The following is a 20046-nucleotide window of genomic DNA, read 5'->3' as shown; positions in this document are numbered from 1 at the left end:
GGCGAACTCTTTTTCTTCCGTCTGGCGCGCTTTTCCGCTGCTACAGCAGAGCGGCGGATTAGGACGCGTAACGTACGTACGAACGAACGGCTACCGCAGCAGCGGCGGCCGCGATTTTTCAGACTCCTCCTCTTCGCTTTCGTTTGCTCTCCGCGCGGCGGCGGCGGCGATGGCAGCAGCGGGACTTCCGCCTCGACTTCCGCCTCGACTTCCGCTCTCAGCCGACCGACGCGACGGTGACGCTACTACAGCATCGGTTGTCAATGTTGGGGGGACAAACACAGACACACAAACATACACACACATAATACATATATATATATATATATATATATATATATATATATATATATATATATATGTATATATATATATATACATATATACGACAGGCTTCTTTCAGTTTCCGTCTACCAAATCCACTCACGAGGCTTTGGTCGGCCCGAGGCTATAGTAGAAGATATTTGCTCAAGGTGCCATGCAGTGGGACTGGACCCGGAACCATGTGGTTGGTAAGCAAGCTACTTACCATAGAGCCACTCCCGCACCTAAGTTTTAGCATCGTCTCCTTTGAAATAGTCTCCTTGCACAGCAATGCACCACTCCCAGCATTCCTGCCACTTTTGAAATCTGTCCTGGAAGTCGTTTTCCATGAGTGAGTCAAAGGACCTTCCGCAATTCACCCTGGATCTCAACAATGGAGTTAAAACGGTGACCTTTGAGCTGCAATTTCATCTTGGGGAAGAGATGGAAATCCACAGGTGCAAAATCTGGTGAATAGGGCAGGTGCAGAAGCAATACCATGTCGTTTTTGGCAATGAACTCACAAGTGAGGAGAACTCAGTGAAAAATCCAATTCTTTGCGCTCCACAGATCCAGTCACTGTCGCCGAATGTCCTCCCTCAGACGCTTCACAACATCGCAGTACAACACTCAATTGATGGGCTAGCCCTAGGGAGGGGGATGAATTCTCGATGCACAATATTACATTTCCAGGAGTGATGCTTGTGGCAGGTCTTCCAGATTTGCTCTTCATCTTCCAGGGACATTCTTCCACATTTGAAGCACTCATACCATTCGAAACATATTGTACAACCCATTGCCCTTGTTGCTGTAGCAGACCTTCCCAACTATAATTTAAATTATCGTTTCAGATCACAGAACAAAGGCAACATTAATACTGAGATGTTCAGAGACTTCCTCAACGAAATGCAGAGACATCCAAGCTTACACAAGACCCTTTTCCCTCTTTATACAGATGCTCAATGCCTGAGTTTGATTGCAGAATATGAATCTGCTGTCAACAAGAAAGGAAAAAGTGCGTAATATCAAATAGATTCTTCTTGCAATGATATCCAATCACTAAATTTTTGTAATGAATAACCCTTTAGCATGCGTCTTACTCTGTCGTATTGAATCATATTGATTCAAATTAATCATCTTTCATGTATATACATATGAAAGTTGATTAATATATATATTTATTATATATATATATATATATATATATATATATATATATATATATATATATATATATATATATATATATATATATATATATACAGACTGGAGCCTGGTGTTGCCATCCGGTTTCACCAGTCCTCAGTCAAATCGTCCAACCCATGCTAGCATGGAAAGCGGACGTTAAACGATGATGATGATGATATATATATATTTATTAATATATATATATATATATTAATACAAATAAAAGGGTAAAGGATTATTAATTTATTAATAAATTAATAATTAATAATTTTTACCAAGCACTTCGGTATGTAAACACCATTATTGGTAAAGAACTTATTCAAAAGTTCTTATAAATTTATAAACATAATTGAGGGATCAGCAACAGTTGCTTCACCACATACTGAAGTTCAGAAATATATTAATAATATATAATATATATATATTAATAATATATAATATATATATATTAATATATATATCTTCAATCTCTGTATATTCTATATTTAATAATTAGCTATTTTCTTTTATTATTATTATTATTATTATCATTTCTTTATTACTCAAATTAGGAAGAGCTCCTTTTCACTTCTGATTACCCCCTATTTAATTAATTCAGGTAACTTTGAAGTCAACATCCAACAAATCTAAAACTAAGGTTTATCATTTGTTACAACAAGAGGGGTGGCAGTCATTTTGAAGTCTCGGCCTGCTAACCTTTACCAAACTGTGGTTCCTCTTGGCTCTATGTAGTCTCTGAACAACTTACGAGATGCATACACACACACACACACACACATATCCAGAAACCAGCCTTATGCACCAATGATTTGAGAAGAACTTTTGATCCTTTGATTATATATATATATATATATATATATATATATATATATATATCATAAATATACAGGGATTAGCATTGAGTTGCTTCTCCAACATACTGAAAATTTAGAAATAGCAGTCAAAGAACTACTGATTCTAAACTACAAATTTTTCTCTAAACGGATGGCGATATTTATGGCACACATAGAACAAAAAACCGGAGGGGAAAACATAAACAAAACAAGTCTTTAGTTAATCGGATACGATCGTTTCATGGTTAAGAGAATGAAAATTTCTCTATTCCAAATCTTCAGTCCGATATTCTGATAAATTTGAAAGTGTCTCTAAAAAAATTCACGGTAGTTTTTGGCCATGCGACACCAAAAATCAACGATAAGAAAAGCACTTACGAATTCATCGGCTAGTGAGTTCAGGCATCCTACCTCAAAGAAATCTATTCCATGTGCGTCACAAATAATCCCGTATGAAAAAAAGTCCCGTGTGGAGGGATTACGGTTTAACCATCTAACTTAGAGGTATCAAATATAAAATATACAAGAATAAGGGCAGGGAATCGTCAATTAATAATAGAATTAATAATTAACAATTTTGCCAAGTAGTTCAGTATGAAAAAACCTTTATCGGTAAAACCATTTATCATCATAAATATACAGGGATTAGCATTGAGTTGCTTCTCCAACTACTTGGCAAAATTGTTAATTATTAATTCTATTATTAATTGACGATTCCCTGCCCTTATTCTTGTATATTTTATATATATATATATATATATATATATATTTATAAAAAAGAAGTTTGAAAACGCCAATATATAAAAAATGAATTTTAATTTATAATTTTGTCAGAGATATTTTTAACATGTTTCGGTTCTTGAAAAAAACGAACCTTATCAAAAATACATATTTAAAAAAATTAAATTAAATGAAAAATTCATAATTGTTCCTTACTGGTGTCCACAGTATATATATATATATATATATATATATATATATATATATATATATTCACATATATATATAATTTCTTTGGATTTTTTTGACATGCAATATACAATATAGATTCTGTTTACTTCCAACCTCTAAGTTATATTTCTTTTATAAATCCCATTAATATCTTAACGTGACCAATTCCATCACATCTGCATCAAATTCATGATCCACCTTGCTAATATATGAACATTTTTCTTCTTTCATTTCATATACAAATGATGTCAAATGATTTATCTACTGAAATGCTTACAGAAAAAGGTAAGTTACCTTCAAAAGTCATTACATATTTATATGTATATAAAATACAAAAATGGGACAAAAACGCAAAACATCCAGGCAGTTAGGTGATACAAAAAAGGGACAGCAAAACATCCAGACAGACGATACAAAGAAAACAAGGACGGGTCATTCGGAGTTTTCTTTCCTCCAGTCAAGTTCCAGATTATCTTTGCAATTTTGGCTGGTTATACTCGAGATTGCTCCAATCTGGCCAGCTCCAAGGAAAAACTAAGCTAAGAGCACTAGATTCCTTGAAAGAAAGCAGCGAATGTATACGAAAACAAGGACGGAAAAAAATGGAGAAATGGTACACAAATACAAATAACAGGACATTAACAACGGGTGTCTTTTGACTAAGGATGAATTAGATTAAGCTGGCGTGTGTGAAAGTGAAGCCTTATGGCAGGCATAGGGAGGAATGTAGCTGTTGCACGGATGATATTCGAACCAAGAGAGAAAAGTCAAGCTAAAATGTGTATTGTATGTTACAAATAAGATGATATTTTTTCAAACACAGAATTGCCTTTAGAACAGCAGAAATACTGGGTAAATTGTTGTTACAAAGTGGAAAAATTTGTCAACAAAATGCCATGGGACTCAAACCCATATCCCTCAAGACTCCAGCTGAGCGCTTTACCATTAAGCTAAACTGCCCCTTGAGAAATTTATCCACAAATTTTGATGCTAAATGTGTGTGTATGTGAGAGGAAAATAAGTTATAGGATGTTGCACAAGTATTCATGGACTCAGCTTTTAGTACAGTGCTTCTTATAGTAGAATTAGCTGTCAGCTACTGAAGGTGTTTACGTTACTCCTGTTCTTTCATCATCCATTGACATGCTTACATCATCAACTCCCTTCGTATCCACCCATCCAAATCTTTTCCACTCATGTTTCTCTCTATTTTTTTTTCTATTGTCTACTTATACACAGGTCAGCTGACAAAAGAAGGATTGCTGTATTTCCTTATGTGTGAAGAAAACAATCTTACCCCAATGCATCGGTTGGATTTGGGGGCCAACATGAAGCTGCCCCTTGCAGCTTACTACATCAATTCTTCCCACAACACCTACTTGACAGGTAAGGCCTGACCAATTATCTTATACATGTACCAGGTGAGGGGGCTGACAAAGGGAGGTAGTTTGTGGTAAACTAATGGTGATAAACAAGGTGAAGGGGTCGATGGGGTATAATGAAGGGATGGCATCTTTTTGAAGGAGAGATTTTGGTGTGGACGCATGCAAAAGAGGATGAGGTTGGGCGTTAATGGGAACGGTCTGCAGTAATCATCACTATCACCCTTGTGATCTCTACCATCCTCCCCTTCCTCTTCATTCCTCCTCCTCCTCTTCTTCTTCTTCTTCTTCTTCTTTTTCTTCATCATCATCATCATCATTATCATCATCAACATCATCATCATCATCATCATCATCATCATCATCATCACCAACACCATCATCATCATCATCATCATCATCATCATCATCATCATCATCATCATTGCTACTGCTACCATTACCATTTTGTAAGACTTTATTATCATCATTATTATTATTATCAGGGCAACGAGATGGCAGAATCATCAGCACTCCAGGCAAAATGCTACGTTCTGAGTTCAAATTTCGCTGCTACGTCCTGAGTTCAAATTCCGCCGAGGTTGACTTTGCCTTTCATTCTTTTGGGGTTGATAAGTTAAGTACGGGTGAAACACTGGGGTCGATGTTATCAGCTAGACCCCCCTCCCTCCAAATGTCAGGCCCTGTGCCTAAAGTAGAAAGAATTATTATTATTACCAGGGCAGCAAGCTGGCTGAATTGTTAGCACACTAGGCAAAATATTTAGTGACATTTTGTCTATCTGCACATTTTGAGTTAAAATTCCGCCAAGGTTGACTTTACCTTTCATCCTTTCAGGGTCAATAAATTAAGTACCAGTGAAACACTGGGGTTGATGTAATTGACTAGTTCCCTCCCCACAAATTTCAAGCCTTGTGCTTTTAGTAGAAAAGATTGTAATTATTATTAAGTTACAATGTCCATATTTTAGGGCACCAGTTGACTGGAAAGTCTTCAGTGGAAATATACCGTCAAGTTTTGCTTACCGGATGTCGTTGTCTGGAATTGGATTGTTGGGATGGAAAAGATGGAGAACCAATCATTACTCACGGCTTCACAATGTGTACAGAAGTATCTTTCAAGGCAAGTATCACATGATCATTATCCAAATAACTCTAGTGAAGCAAACAATGATACAACACAAAATATGTACATGTGTGTGTGTGTATATGTAGTAGTAGTAGTAATAGGCATCTGTTGGTCTCAAGAAACTATGGATTTGTGCCTGATATACATACATAAATACATACATAATACATACATACATATACACATATAATGTATGTATCTCTCTCTCTCTCTCTCTCTCTCTCTCTATATATATATATATATATATATATATGTATATATAAATACCCACTCAGTAAAAACACTAGTGTAATAGTAATTGAGTATCTTTCTGGCAGTATATTGGATAGATATTATTCCTTAGTGGGTTGGATTCACAACCCCTAACTTTCTTGGATTATATATATATATATATATATATATATATATATATATATATATATATATATGCACACACACACATACACATACATATCTATATTATATAATGATATGTATGTGTGTGCATATATTATAATTCATGTTTTACAATTGAACTTGAAGTAGATAGAGTTATAATATATGTTATTTCTAGCTATATCTGTTCTGACTTCACCCATTAAAGACAAATTATTTCATGTTCTCTCCAAGTTTTTTGTGATATAAACACATACACACACACACATCTATGTATATGTATAAAAAAAAGGGGGGTAAAGAGCCCCCTTTGGTCATAAATGACCATAGGATTGCACCAAGAAAGTTCCCCTCCGAGGTACTAGTCCAGACAAGGTTTTTTTTATGGAAGACCAGCACTTGCCTATGTATACCAGCCACCGAAGCTATCCAAGGGACAGTTTGTAATGAACCACTTGTGGTACATGTGGCAGTTAACGTGTTAAATATCACTTTTTTTTTTTTTGTTATTGTACAGGATGTGGTTGAAGCCATTGCAGAAGCAGCCTTTAAGGTATCAGAGTATCCTGTGATATTGTCATTTGAAAACCATTGTTCGTAAGTTCTGAGGCATTTATACCTTTCTTTCTTTCTTTCTTCCTTTCTTCCTGCCTTCCTTCCTTCCTTCCTTCCTTCCTTCCTTTCTTTCTTCCTTTCTTTCTTTCTTTCTTTCTTTCGACGGCATCAATGCGCACCGGCCTCCTTCTCTGATATGAGGCCCCGCTTGCTAGATCAACTGGTTATTAAAAAAAAAGCTCAATATTTTTCTAGCCATCGCTCATTGTCTTTTTTTAACCAAATCCAGTGGCTTAGCCTTCTCCACTGTATTTTGGATATCACTCATGGTGGTTTTTACCTTACGATGAGTTAGGCCTAACAATAACAGCAGTCGTCTCACACTGTGTACTACAAACCCTCTACATCCAACTTCGATTGGAAAATGCTCCGCTTTCCAGCCTGCGTCTTCACATTTCTCGAGGAGGTTTACATAACGGTCAATCCTTCGAGCCCGCACAGCGTCCATATTATCTTCATGAGGAACCGTTAACTCGACTAGATTTACAACTTTCCTTCTTTCACACCACATTAAACATGTCTTTTTTACTTTCAGAGTAAAGCAACAACAATTACTAGCAAAATATTGCTGTGAAGCTTTTGGAGAATTACTTTTGCAGAAATCTTTGGACTCATTCCCAGTAAGCACTTTGATTTTGTTGATGCTATGCATCTCTCTCAGCCTGCCAGAAATAGCATCTGAATCTTCAAATCGTATCTTGCTGTAAACCCAAACTATGTCTGCTCTGAAAATCTGCAGTGAATTGGTCAGTGAATCCTCTGTAGCTGTTGAAAATCGACAGCAAGATGAGCTGTTACAGATCACACTGTCCCAAAGTGTGTATATATGTGACTGGGGACCACATGTGAACTTGCATTCTCACTGACATTCTGAATATGAACTCTACACCTCAACAACAAATGACAACTACGGCTATGGCATCTGTGCTATCTGATGCACTTGCTGTCTCAGTGGGGCGTTTGTCAAATTTGCAAGCTGGAGTTTTGGGTCAACTTTTGGATATGGTCCGCATTCATGAGAGATTTGGTGAACTCATTGATCAGAGCTGGCTCAACCCATCCTGGGTGAGGGCTGCCGCAAGTACATGTAGTATATCTTGCTGTCTTGAAAAAAAAAAAACAAAAAAAAACACATTGGAGAATGTGGTCTTGTACATTGCCTAAAATGTGTATAGGTAATTTAGACTTAAATATAATAGAAAAAAGACTAAGAATTTCACTGTTGGCATGCCATTCATTATAAGTCTTGTGGATCAGGCTGAACTAGAAGCCAAGCAACAACAACAAGAACAACAACAGCAAAGGCAACTTGTAGCAACTAATAATAATAATAATGATGATAATAATAATAATAATAATGATAATAATAATAATAATAATAATCCTTTCTACTATAAGCACAAGGCCTGAAATTTGTGGGGAGGGGACTTATTTTTAGTTGGTGGTTGCAGCTTCTTTGATATTCATTGTTTTCTGTGTTTGAAGCAAAAGGGTTAATGTTTTCTCCCAGCTCCCTAAAAGCAATCTCTTTCTCTTTCCCCACCACCCATCATCACAGAAGTCGCTCACGTTTTGATCATGTCTTCTGTGTTTGTTTTTTCACAGCTTAAACCCGGTATTCAACTACCATCACCACATGACCTCAAGAAGAAGATTTTGATTAAGAATAAGAAAGTGCACAAAGGTAGGTATAGGGTTGCAGTTTTTTATCTTTGACACCTGTTGGTTACTTAGTAACCAACTGGAGTAGTCTTGTGTTTGTAAAACCCATGGCTGGTACAAACTAATTTCGATTATACCAATGGTTGTCCTAAGTTTTATTTTAGTAATACTGATAGTTGGAATAGTCTAATTATGATAAATTAATTCTACTAAGTCTTATTTTAGTAACATCAAGTTGAGGCAGTCAAATTTTACTAGATATTAACTAAAGTTACCTCATTTTACCATTATCTAATTCTACCAACATTATTGACTGAATTTGTCTAATTCTACCAATATTATTGAGCATAGTTCTCTAATTCTATCATTATTATTGAATACTGTTTCTTAATTCTGCCAATATTATTGACTGAAATTATCTAATTCTACCAATATTATTGACAACAGTTGCCTAATTCTATTAATATTACTGAGAACACTTCTCTAATTCTACCAACTTTATTGATGCAGCTGCCAAATTCTACCAATATTATTGACTACACTTTTCTAATTACACCAATATTATTGATTGTAGTTATCTAATTCTACCAACATCCTTGACTGCATTTGCACAATTCTACCAATATTATTGACTACAATTGCTTAATTCTACCTAATTCTACCATCTCAAATGTGAGAGGAGTACTCCATTGTGAGGCCTACCCAAGATTTGGGTTAGTTACTATTGCTTCAGTCGTGTAGGGGATCATATCACACACTCTCACATGTATTGGTTTATGGTATGGAGATACAGTATGATAGTTTGAACATTTTGTATTTTCCCTAATTTTCTTTTATCATCACTTTAGGTGGAGATGATGATGACATGGCTGGCTTAACAGATGAAGAAAAGAAGAAAATTGAGAAAGAAAAGAAAGATGCGGTAACTTGACTTTGCATTTTTGAAGGAGAATTTTTCAACAAGTCATCTATAATATTTCTCATTCATTCTCTTTTTAATATTCCTTCTTTTATTCGATTTTTTGTTGTTTTTAATTTTCATCCAAGTGAGGGTAAAAGAAATGTACCATTTCATTTAACAGGGAACTGCTGCTAAAGAAGCTGAAGCCGCTGAAGAAATGTCTGCCCTTGTCAACTATATCCAACCAGTTCATTTCACAACCTTTGACAATGCCACAAGTAAGTGTGATTTGTAGTTTTCACAAAGAATGCTTCAGCCCCCCACCGCCCAAAGCTTAATCATATTTTCACAAGACATACCAGAAACATATAACCGATGTGTATGCCATTGAATTGATCAGAGCTCAGTCGTTATCTCCTGTGTTCAATGCTACTTGAAATTATCCAGATAGATGAGAATTTAATGGCTGAAAATTCTATTAAATGTCTTGCTCCATGAAAAGAAAATGCAATATTTATTGCATTTCCAAAAGCAGAAGCATATATGGGAAAAAATAGTGTCAGCTGACCGATGTATTATAGGTAAGGTGTTAGATTTAGTAGGGGAGATAACTCAAAATTATCATCAGCGTAACAGATCACAAAGGGAGATAAATCTTCCCAATAGTTCTCAATCAGGACCCATATGACCCCTGAAGGCTCACATTAGATTTTGCTGTTAAAATTTATCTGCAATTAATTGGTTATGCTTTTACAATATACAAAATATTTTAGCATATCATTTCTTATATATACAATTCATAATAATACTTAATTATAAAAATATAATGATGATGATGACGATGATGACGATGATGAAAGGGACTTTCTTAAACATTGAATGATTATTAGGATCCAGTAGAGTAAGACAGGAATCAAAGGGGTCCATAGGTAAAAAAAAGAGTTGACAATCAGTGTCCAAGATATTTCTCCAGCCTCACTTCAGAAAATATCTCTCATACATTTTCTATTCAAGTGAGATCCATGTCTGTCTTTTCATCTGTTTACATGTTCACCTATTTAAATGTTTATTCATTTTCATCCAACAGAGAAGAACAGAAGCTATGAGATGTCATCCATGGTAGAAACCCAAGCTTTGAACTTACTGAAAGAAGCACCAGAAGACTTTGTAGAGTATCCTTTAACTTTAGAGAGAGTTTGTGGAGGTTAGAAATGTCAGTGAGGACGATGGTGGTGATGGTGGTGGTGGTGAGGGCAGTAATGGTGGTGGTTGGAGTGATCAAGAAGATGATGATGATGAGGAGGAGGAGGAGGAGGAGGAGGAGGAGGAGAAGGAGGAGGAGGACTAATTGTCTTGGTGGTGGCAGTAATAACAATTATGCTGAGGAAAAGTATGATGAGAATGATGATGAAGTGTATGGGAGTGGGTGATGATGTCTTTGCAGATGGCAATTGTTGATTTGGTGTTAAGATTAATACAACCTTAATCCACACACACACACACACAGAATCATCAAGTAGAATATCTGGGCCAGATATGGTCAGTTTAACCCTTTAGCATTCAGATTACTCTATTGAATTTAATGCTTATTCATTCACAATCGCAAAAATGCATAATCCTGTGACAGACCAGCATCCCGTACAGGTGGGGAATTTATACATCATAGAAATCAGGAAACCAGCCCTTATGAATCTATATAACTTGGGAAGGAACTTAACTCTTTTTTTATTACAATCTGAGTTCAAATTCTACCAAAGCCTATTCAGGTGGATGATTTAATCCATCACTTGGTTTAAGATCACCACCTGGTTTCTTGGTGTTTCTAGCAGAGTTCACTCCGTTTGCAAAACATTTGAAGCAGGGTCTCAAGTTTGAAGAAATCTTCTTCTCTTCTTCTCTTCTTCCCTCTCTCAGAACTCTGTAAAGGGTCATGGGCACTTTCTTTCCTTTTCCCTGTCTTTTACGTTTTGCCTTGATTCAGTCAGTGGACTGTAGTCATGCTGGAGCACCACCTTGAAGGGTCTTAGTTAAACAAATCAACTCCAAAACAAAATTTGCTCAATCAGGATTGTTGTAGGCTTAAACAACAACAACAACAAATACAAAAACAGAAGCAAAAAAAATCAACAACAATAACAACAACAACAACATCAATAACAACAGAACCTCTCTCTGCAATGTGCTGCTCGTCCTTAACCTGCATCCAGTTACAACAAGAGACAGCTGACAAGAATCTACCCGAAGGGTACCAGAGTCGACTCTAGTAACTACGTACCACAGGTAAGTCTATCAATTCAGTCTCAGCACAGGTAAGAAAGGGTAAGGTCAGTAAGTGCATTTGTGGTAGTGGAGGTGATATTGACAGTTGCAGTGGTGATGCTGGTAATGGCAGTGGTGTTAGTGGTGGTGATTATCATCATGATGGTGATGGTTATAGTGCTGATGATGGTGATGGTGGCAGTGGGGACGACGGTGAAGATGGTGGTGGTGGTGGTAGTATTGGTTAAGGGAATGGTGATGATGAATATTTGGGCCAGATATGGCTTGTTTAACCTTTTAGTATTCAGATTTCTCTGTAAAATTTAATACTTATTTATCCACATTATTTTGAGTTACCCGTGTATTACATTGTTGCTCTTGTGGAGGCGCACTGGCCCAGTGGTTAGGGCAGCGGACTCGCGGTCATAGGATTGCGGTTTCGATTCCCAGACCGGGTGTTGTGAGTGTTTATTGAGCGAAAACACCTAAAGTTCCACGAGGCTCCCGCAGGGGATGGTGGCGAACCCTGCTGTACTCTTCCACCACAACTTTCTCTGACTCTTACTTCCTGTTTCTGTTGTGCCTGTAATTCAAAGGGTCAGCCTTGTCACACTGTGTCATGCTGAATATCCCCCGAGAACTACGTTAAGGGTACACGTGTCTGTGGAGTGCTCAGCCACTTGCACGTTAATTTCATGAGCAGGTTGTTCCGTTGATCGGATCAACTGGAACCCTTGACGTCATAAGCGACGGAGTGCCAACACACACACATTGTTGCTCTGAGATTTTGATGATGTGGTTGCTTATTTCTAGAATAACATTAAAGCTTAGTTCTGAGAGGCCAGAATCTAGAAACAGATAAAACATTTTGGCCAGCTATGGCCAGTTTAAATGCTATAGGGTCAAATGTTAATGAGTTAAGGGTACATGTGTTTGTGGAGTACTCAGATACTTGCACCTTAATTTTACGAGCAAGCAGTTCCATTGGTCATATCTACTGGAACCCTTTTTATCACCACTGATGGAGTGGCCAGGGAAGGGGATAATAGTGTTGTAATGATGATGATAGTAGTGATGGCAAAAGTGGCAAAGGATCGGGAGGGGATCTCTAATGTACCCACGTGTGTGTCATTGACATATATATCACTCGCAAGTGGCGAGCTGGCAGAAACGTTAGTACCAGTTACGCACTGGGGTCGATGTAATTGACTTAATCCCTTTGTCTGTCCTTATTTGTCTCCTCTATGTTTAGTCCCTTGTGGGCAATAAAGAAATAAGAAACATTAGCACGCCGGGCAAAATGTCTTTACATTCTGAGTTCAATTTCCGCTGAGGTCAACTTTGCCTTTCATCCTCTCAGGGTCGATAAATTAAGTACCAGTTGCCTAATGGGGTCAATCTAATCGACTGGCCCCCTTCCTCCAAAATTTCGGGCCTTGTGCCTAGAGTAGAAAAGTATATATCCCTCACTTTCATTCTCTCTCATATTCTCAGTCACTCTCTTTCTTTCTCCCTCACTCACACTCACACTCACATTCTTTCCCTCTCTCACACTCCAGATCTACTGGAATGCAGGATGCCAATTGGTGGCATTGAACTTCCAATGTTTTGGTAAGTTTTGTTTATTTATTATTATTTATTTTATTGTTTGGCTTTATTTAATCTTTTACCTTCTGTTGTTTACTTGTTTCGGTCATTGGACTACGGTTATGCTGGAGCACTTCCCTGAAGGATCAGCTCCTGTACTTCTTTAAAAGTCTGGTACTTTATTCTATTGGTCTCTTTTGCCAGATCATTAAGTTACAGGGACATGAACAAACCAACACTGGTTGTCAAGTAACGGTGGGGGGAACAAACACCAAAATACAAGCTTGCTTCCCGATCACATGGTTTTGGGATCAGTCCCACTGCATGGCACCTTGTGAATGAGTTTAGGAGACAGAAACTGAAAGAAGCCTGTCATAGGTGCATGTGTGTGTGTATATATATATATATATATATATATATATATATATATATATATATATATATATATATATATATATATATATATATATATATATATATATATATATATATATATATATATGTATGTATGTATGTATGTATGTATGTATATATATATATATATATATATATATATATATATATATATATATATATATATATATATATATATATATATATATATATATATATATATATATATATATATATATATATATATATATGTGTATGTATATATAGGAGTAGCTGTGTGGTAAGTAGTTTGCTTTCCAACAACATGGTTCTAGGTTCAATCCCACTGCATGGCACCTTGGGCAAGTGTCTTCTTCTATAGCCTCAGGCTGACCAAAGCCTTCAAGAAAAGTATTAAAAATAGCCGTTAACAGATATGGATGTATAAACGCCCTCCTGAACCAGTTGTTGAGTGTCCCACCCATGAGAAATCGATGCTCGATGCGTCGAAACAATTGTCGTGATTAACAATAAATTCTCATATATTCCATCTTCCGTCTTTCATTTGCCGTTTACCTAACGGTCACTGTGAAAGTGACTGTGCTTTACCAGTAAGCTACCAGGTGTAAACCATTCATTTTATTATCCATTATGTATGTATGTGTGTGTGTGTATGTATGTATGTATGTATATATGACCACTTACTATTTTAAAATTTATTTAATTAAACTATTACATAATAAATCACTTTTCTGTTGTTTTCTAGATTTGGCCATGTGCGTCAATTTGGGTGTATTTGAATACAACGGATGCTCTGGTTATATAGTAAAACCAGAGTTTATGAGAAAACTGGACAAGAGATTTGATCCCTTCACAGAATCTACTGTCGATGGTGTAGTTGCCGGAACAGTTGAAATCAAGGTAAGAAATTAACCATAGAGAAGTTAACAAATTTGTAATTTAATCATTATTATCTGATTTGATCTGATGTTACATCTGTTTTGAGTCCTGGAATGACTGAGTCAACAGATTTACTTGCTGTAAATTAAATAGACCACTGTCATATAATTTTGTGCTGTTTTACATCAACCTTGATAGGTGAATCACTAGATCTACATGTAGTGAATTAAATGGTCCACAGTAACCTGAGTTTTTGTAGTGTGTTATATTGGTTAAGTTTGTAGATTTATTTGTGGCAGATTATATAAATCACAGTCTCCCAATTTGATTTTGTATTACATTGATCTTCAGATCCAATGTGTTTAAGTCTGCATATTTTTTTTATGGGGGACTATATATATATATATGTGTATATATATTTATATATATCAGAGTGTCTTGATTTGATCCTGTGTTACACTGACACTGAGCTCCAATGTGTTTAAGTCTGCATAGCTATTTGTGATAGCTTATATATATATATATATATATATTTAAAAAACAGTGTTTTGATTTGAGCCTGTGTTACAAAAGTCCTGAGCACTGATCTGCATAAGTTAGTTGATCTGGTACGGGTATATAGATAGATAAACTGGTAGATAGACAGATAGATATATAGATAGACAGACAGACTGATAGATAGATAGATAGATAAGCCAGTTATTACCAGTGTGATTGTTGTCATGTTGTCATTACTATTTTTTGTCACTGCTTCTTATCTTCCATACACAGATCATCTCAGCCCAGTTCCTATCTGACAAGAAGATCTCTTCCTACGTCGAGGTTGAAATGTATGGATTACCAACTGACACAGTCAGGAAGAAGTTCAAAACGAAAACCGTGGTCAACAATGGTATGGATCCCTACTACAACGAAGAAGCTTTTGTCTTCAAAAAGGTTTGTTATGGTTTATTAGTATTGCTAACGAAGAACTGCTTCAAAATCTATAACCTTCCTATCCAGAATATAAGTTTACGTTTTACACTTTACTTTCTCATTCCCTCCTCTAAATATGAACACCCTTACACAATACTTCACCAAAAATACTCCATTATATATATATATATATATATATATATATATATATATATATATACGTGTGTGTGTGTGTGTGTGTGTGTATGCATGCAACAAGCTTCTTTTTAGTTTCATCATCATCATCATTGTTTAACGTCTGTTTTCCATGCTGGCATGAGTTGGACGGTTTGACTGAGGACTGGCAAGGCCAGGAGGCTGCAGCAGGCTCCAATGCGATCTGGCAAGGTTTCTACAGCTGGATGCCCTTCCTAATGCTGACCATTCCGAGAGTGTAATCGGTTTTTTTTTTTGCATGCCACCGGCACAAGAGCCAGTCAGGCAGCACTGGCAATGACCACACTTGAATGGTGCTTTTTATGTGCTACCGGCACAGACTTGCTAAATATACTCACAAGGCTTTGATCAGCCCAAGGCTATAGTAGATGACACTTGCTGAAGGTGTCACACAGTGGGGCTGAAACTGAAACTATGTGGTTGGGAAGCAAAACTCTTACCACACAGCCACACCTATGTCTATGTGTGTGTTTGTGAGTGTGATCTGGTTCAGAATGAACTCACAAGCATTTATTAATTCTGTTTGTATTCTTTCCTCAGGTTGTGTTGCCAGATTTGGCTGTTGTGAGAATTATTGTGTATGAAGAAGGTGGTAAATTTATTGGACATCGTCTCATGCCTCTGGACGGTATCAAACCAGGTAAGTTGTTAATTAAAGACAAATCTAGATTGTCTTATATGTGACTCCCACCAATAGTAAAAGTGTAGAATATGTATAAAAAGGACAGTGAAAGCTTTGCTGCCGTGAGCCACAAGTTTGGTGTCAATGAATCTACTATTTTTTTCCATCTACAAATTGTGAGGAAACGATTCATTTATCACTGTGTTCTTTTGAAATCAAAGTCCTATGCTAAACAAGGATAGATGTACTTCTCTCACCCATAAATTTTCTTTTGTCTTTCCAAACATCTTCCAAACATTTTAATATTGTTTCAAATACATTTCCTATTTAGTCCAGTTATTCCTATATGGTTTACGTATAACTTTCCATACATTCTCTACACATTTTCCATATAAATTTTCATCCAAAATCCAAATGTGTGTGTGTGTGTATCAGTCAACTTCTAAAGATTTGCAGCAACAAATTTGTAGAGAAATTAGAGCATTTTGTTGAATGGTTTACGATATTTGTTCCAACTGTTTGCACTCGAGACTGAAATTCTGCCAAAGTCAACTTTGCCTGTCATCTTTTTTTGGGTTTGATAAAATTGTACCAATCCAGAGCAGTGAATTGGTGGATCTGTTGGAGAGTTGAGCAAGATTACCTTGCAGTTTCTATCCTGGCCATTTGTATTCTGACAGCAATGTCTACTTTGACACTAGGGCCAAGATATATTGTCCCTTATTGGTGGCCTTTTCCTTGGATAAACATCAGTGGGATTGAGAGGGAAGACTTGCATGCAGGGGCAACCATCAGTCTTCCTCAAAATACCTTACCCAAACTTGCACATCCACAACAAAGTTCAGTCCTTGTTGCATTGTGGTGGCTTGTGTACCTCAATGACCCTAACTCTGAGAGCTATTCCAGTAGAGTGTAAGCTCCTGATGAACCTTCCCATGCTAGACAGGTTAAAGGATAGAGACCAGACTAATGTAGATCACATCTTCCTTGAGCTAAAATTGGGCCTGCACAAGGTCAATACCTGTACCTAATAAAAACAAAAAGATATAGTTACAGAAGCGTTGATGGCAATTCAAAACTCAACAAGACCTTGGAGGGAAAGGCTTACCCCAGGGACACATCAGGTGCTGAACCTTGAACTTACAAGTGAGGCAGAAGAGAGGACACCTTACAAATAGTTGGAGGTGGGATACAGCGGTAGAGCTGAAAAAGCCGAGATCCAAATGGAGAAGAGACAGCTCAAAATGAAGGGCATCAAATAAAAATCATTGTTGGCTTATGCTCCATTGGGAACAAAGGGCTTAAGTAAAACTTGCACATACATGTGTGGATGTATGACAGACTTTGTCTAATGGAGGCCCAATATTCTGAAGGTTTCCATACTTTTCAGTCAATTTTATTTATATCTCTGTCAAATTCTACAAAAATATTTGTCATTTCCTAAACATTTACATATTATTAAGTGAATTCCATGCAAATCTCACTTAGTTTCCTCATTATTTTTCATACTTTTTGATCAATTTCACTCATATTTCAGTCAATTCCATGCATTTCCAAGCTTCCCAGTCAATTCATCACGCATCTAAATCAATTTTGGTCCATTTCTATTGACAACACTTATGTAATAATTTGAAGTATATTTAATTTTTGTTTCCTAGGTTACCGTCACATACCTCTGAGAAATGAGAGCAACCGTCCTTTGGGTTTGGCCTCTGTGTTTGCGCACATTGTAGCCAAAGATTACGTATCTGATGCATTCGCAGGTAAAACACGTTATGTCTTTTTATCTTTTACTTGTTTCTGTTACTGGACTGTGGCCATGCTGGGACCATACCTCGAAGGGTTTAGTTAAACAAATCGACCCCAGGACTTATTTGTAAAGCTTGGTGCTTATTCTATTAGTTTCTTTCTTGCATAACTGCTAAGTTATGGGGACATAAACAAACCGATACCTATTGTTGAGTGGTGGTGGGGACAAACACAAGCACAAAGACACACATACAATGGGTTTCCATATAGTTTCCCTCTACCAAATTTACTCACAAGATATTGGTCAGAAGACATTTGTCCAAGGTGCTATGCTGTGGGACTGAACCTGAAGCCATGTGCTTACAAAGAATGCGAGCTTCTTGACCACACAGCAATACTTGTACTTACACACACACACACACACACACATACATCAGGTTTCTTTCAGTTTTTGTCTACCAAATCCACTCACAAGGCTTTGGTTGGCTTGAGGCTATAGTAGAAGACGCTTGCCCAAGGTACCACACACTGGGACTGAAACCAGAACCATGTAGTTGAGAAACAAACTTCTTACCATGTAGCCATAATATAAATATATACATGAGCGCCATGGACAAATGTCAAAGAATATCTTTACATAAAGAAGAAGTTCCTGATCCCTGTCATAGATATTCCCTTGTTGGCTCATTTACTTCACAGTATCCAGATATAAAAGACACTCTAATTATTCTAACAATTCTGCCATTCTAACTCATCTATTATTTTCTGTATTTTGCTAGATTTTGCCAATGCTTTGTTGAATCCTATTGCTTACCAATCTGCAAACGAAGCAAGAGCTGCCGCTTTGTGCGCTTTTGAAGATGTAAGTTTAATTATTTGTTTTATTTTCGTTGGTTGAATCATTCTAAAGAAAATACTTGCCGTGTTTGATACAAAATGTGTCTTGGTTTATCCAGAAAAAAAAAAGATACTTAAAGTGAGAATCCAAGAAATGAACCTTTAGCGACATGTTGTTAAAACTTGCTAAACACTCAAGAAAGTCACTATTTTATATTTTGCGACGTCTTGGGAGGGTCACTATGCCAATGATAAATAATATAATTAGACAGTCAGATTTCCCCTGGTCTGTACCAGTTCCAAGTCTACCATTCAAAGGCACATGGCTCAGTGGTTAGAGTGTTGGGCTCACAATCATGAAGTAGAGAGTTTGATTCCTGGACTGGGCTGTGTGTTGTGTTCTTGAGCAAGACCCTTTATTTCATGTTGCTCCAGTTCACTAATATGTAGAAATAAGTTGTGACATCACTAGTGTCAAGCTGTATCGGCCTTTCCCTTTCACTTGGATAACATTGGTGGTGTGGAGAAGGGAGGCTGGTATGCATGGGTGACTGCTGGTCTTCCATAAAAGTTCTGCCTACTTCTTAAATAAATCCAAATCACGAACTAAATTATTCAGATATTCTGACAGGAAAGTCGGTTCAGAACAGTCAGGAATATGCAATACATCTGTGACAAAATTCTTGTTAACCAGTGTGAAAAGCATAATTATAAAAATTCTGAATATTTTTTTTTTTTTTGCTAATGAACAATGAATGTGTCTTCATCAATTTCTTTTTGATTTCATCTCTTTCTCTTTCGTTTCTTTTTAGGACCCAGATGCTGCTTTGGTGAGTATAGAATATTGCTTCTATTTGCAAAAGAAGAAATAATTTTTTGCTAGGGTTATGAATTGTTTAACGATAAATCATGTAATATATTTAGAACCTGTCACATTTAGCACTAATCTATAAGCTTAAAATGAAACCTTTAGATCAGGAGTACTCAACCATTTTTTTACCTATGGACTCCTTTGATTACTATTTTAGTCTGGTGGACTCCCATAGCCATTCGATGCTTAAGAACTTTTATTGAAACTTCTTTCAAAATTCCTATTTTGTTTTCACCCATTAACTTATGTAGGTTGAACTATGTAAAACGTTAGAGAAAGAAACCTAGCTGTTTCTTGCTATACATACCAATACATATATCTAGAGCAAAGTTACAGGGACGTAAACACACCAGCATCAGTTGTCAAGCAATGGTGGGAGG

At 36.6% G+C, this 20046-nt stretch overlaps 1 protein-coding gene across 2 annotated transcripts in view; it reads left to right on the top strand.

Annotated features, from left to right (window-relative positions):
* The window catches only part of LOC106870488 (1-phosphatidylinositol 4,5-bisphosphate phosphodiesterase beta-1), a 64546-nt gene that overhangs the window by 27853 nt on the left and 16647 nt on the right, over nt 1-20046 (top strand). For both annotated transcript variants that reach the window (XM_089359466.1, XM_089359467.1), the window contains exons 9-25: nt 1155-1318; nt 4515-4661; nt 5628-5779; nt 6678-6757; nt 7311-7395; nt 8381-8459; nt 9286-9359; nt 9520-9616; nt 10426-10510; nt 11546-11618; nt 13157-13208; nt 14323-14477; nt 15228-15392; nt 16128-16227; nt 17868-17972; nt 18738-18820; nt 19608-19625. In XM_089359466.1, the coding sequence (XP_089215592.1) occupies nt 1155-1318; nt 4515-4661; nt 5628-5779; nt 6678-6757; nt 7311-7395; nt 8381-8459; nt 9286-9359; nt 9520-9616; nt 10426-10510; nt 11546-11618; nt 13157-13208; nt 14323-14477; nt 15228-15392; nt 16128-16227; nt 17868-17972; nt 18738-18820; nt 19608-19625 (1714 nt within the window). The remainder of the gene's footprint in view (nt 1-1154; nt 1319-4514; nt 4662-5627; nt 5780-6677; nt 6758-7310; nt 7396-8380; nt 8460-9285; nt 9360-9519; nt 9617-10425; nt 10511-11545; nt 11619-13156; nt 13209-14322; nt 14478-15227; nt 15393-16127; nt 16228-17867; nt 17973-18737; nt 18821-19607; nt 19626-20046) is intronic.

The sequence above is a fragment of the Octopus bimaculoides genome, chromosome 11, assembly GCF_046866305.1.
Source record: "Octopus bimaculoides isolate indiv1 chromosome 11, ASM4686630v1, whole genome shotgun sequence".
NCBI classification, from domain to species: domain Eukaryota; kingdom Metazoa; phylum Mollusca; class Cephalopoda; order Octopoda; family Octopodidae; genus Octopus; species Octopus bimaculoides.
Note: the sequence above shows the minus strand (reverse complement) of the source record. Positions and strands in the feature narration are given on the sequence as shown.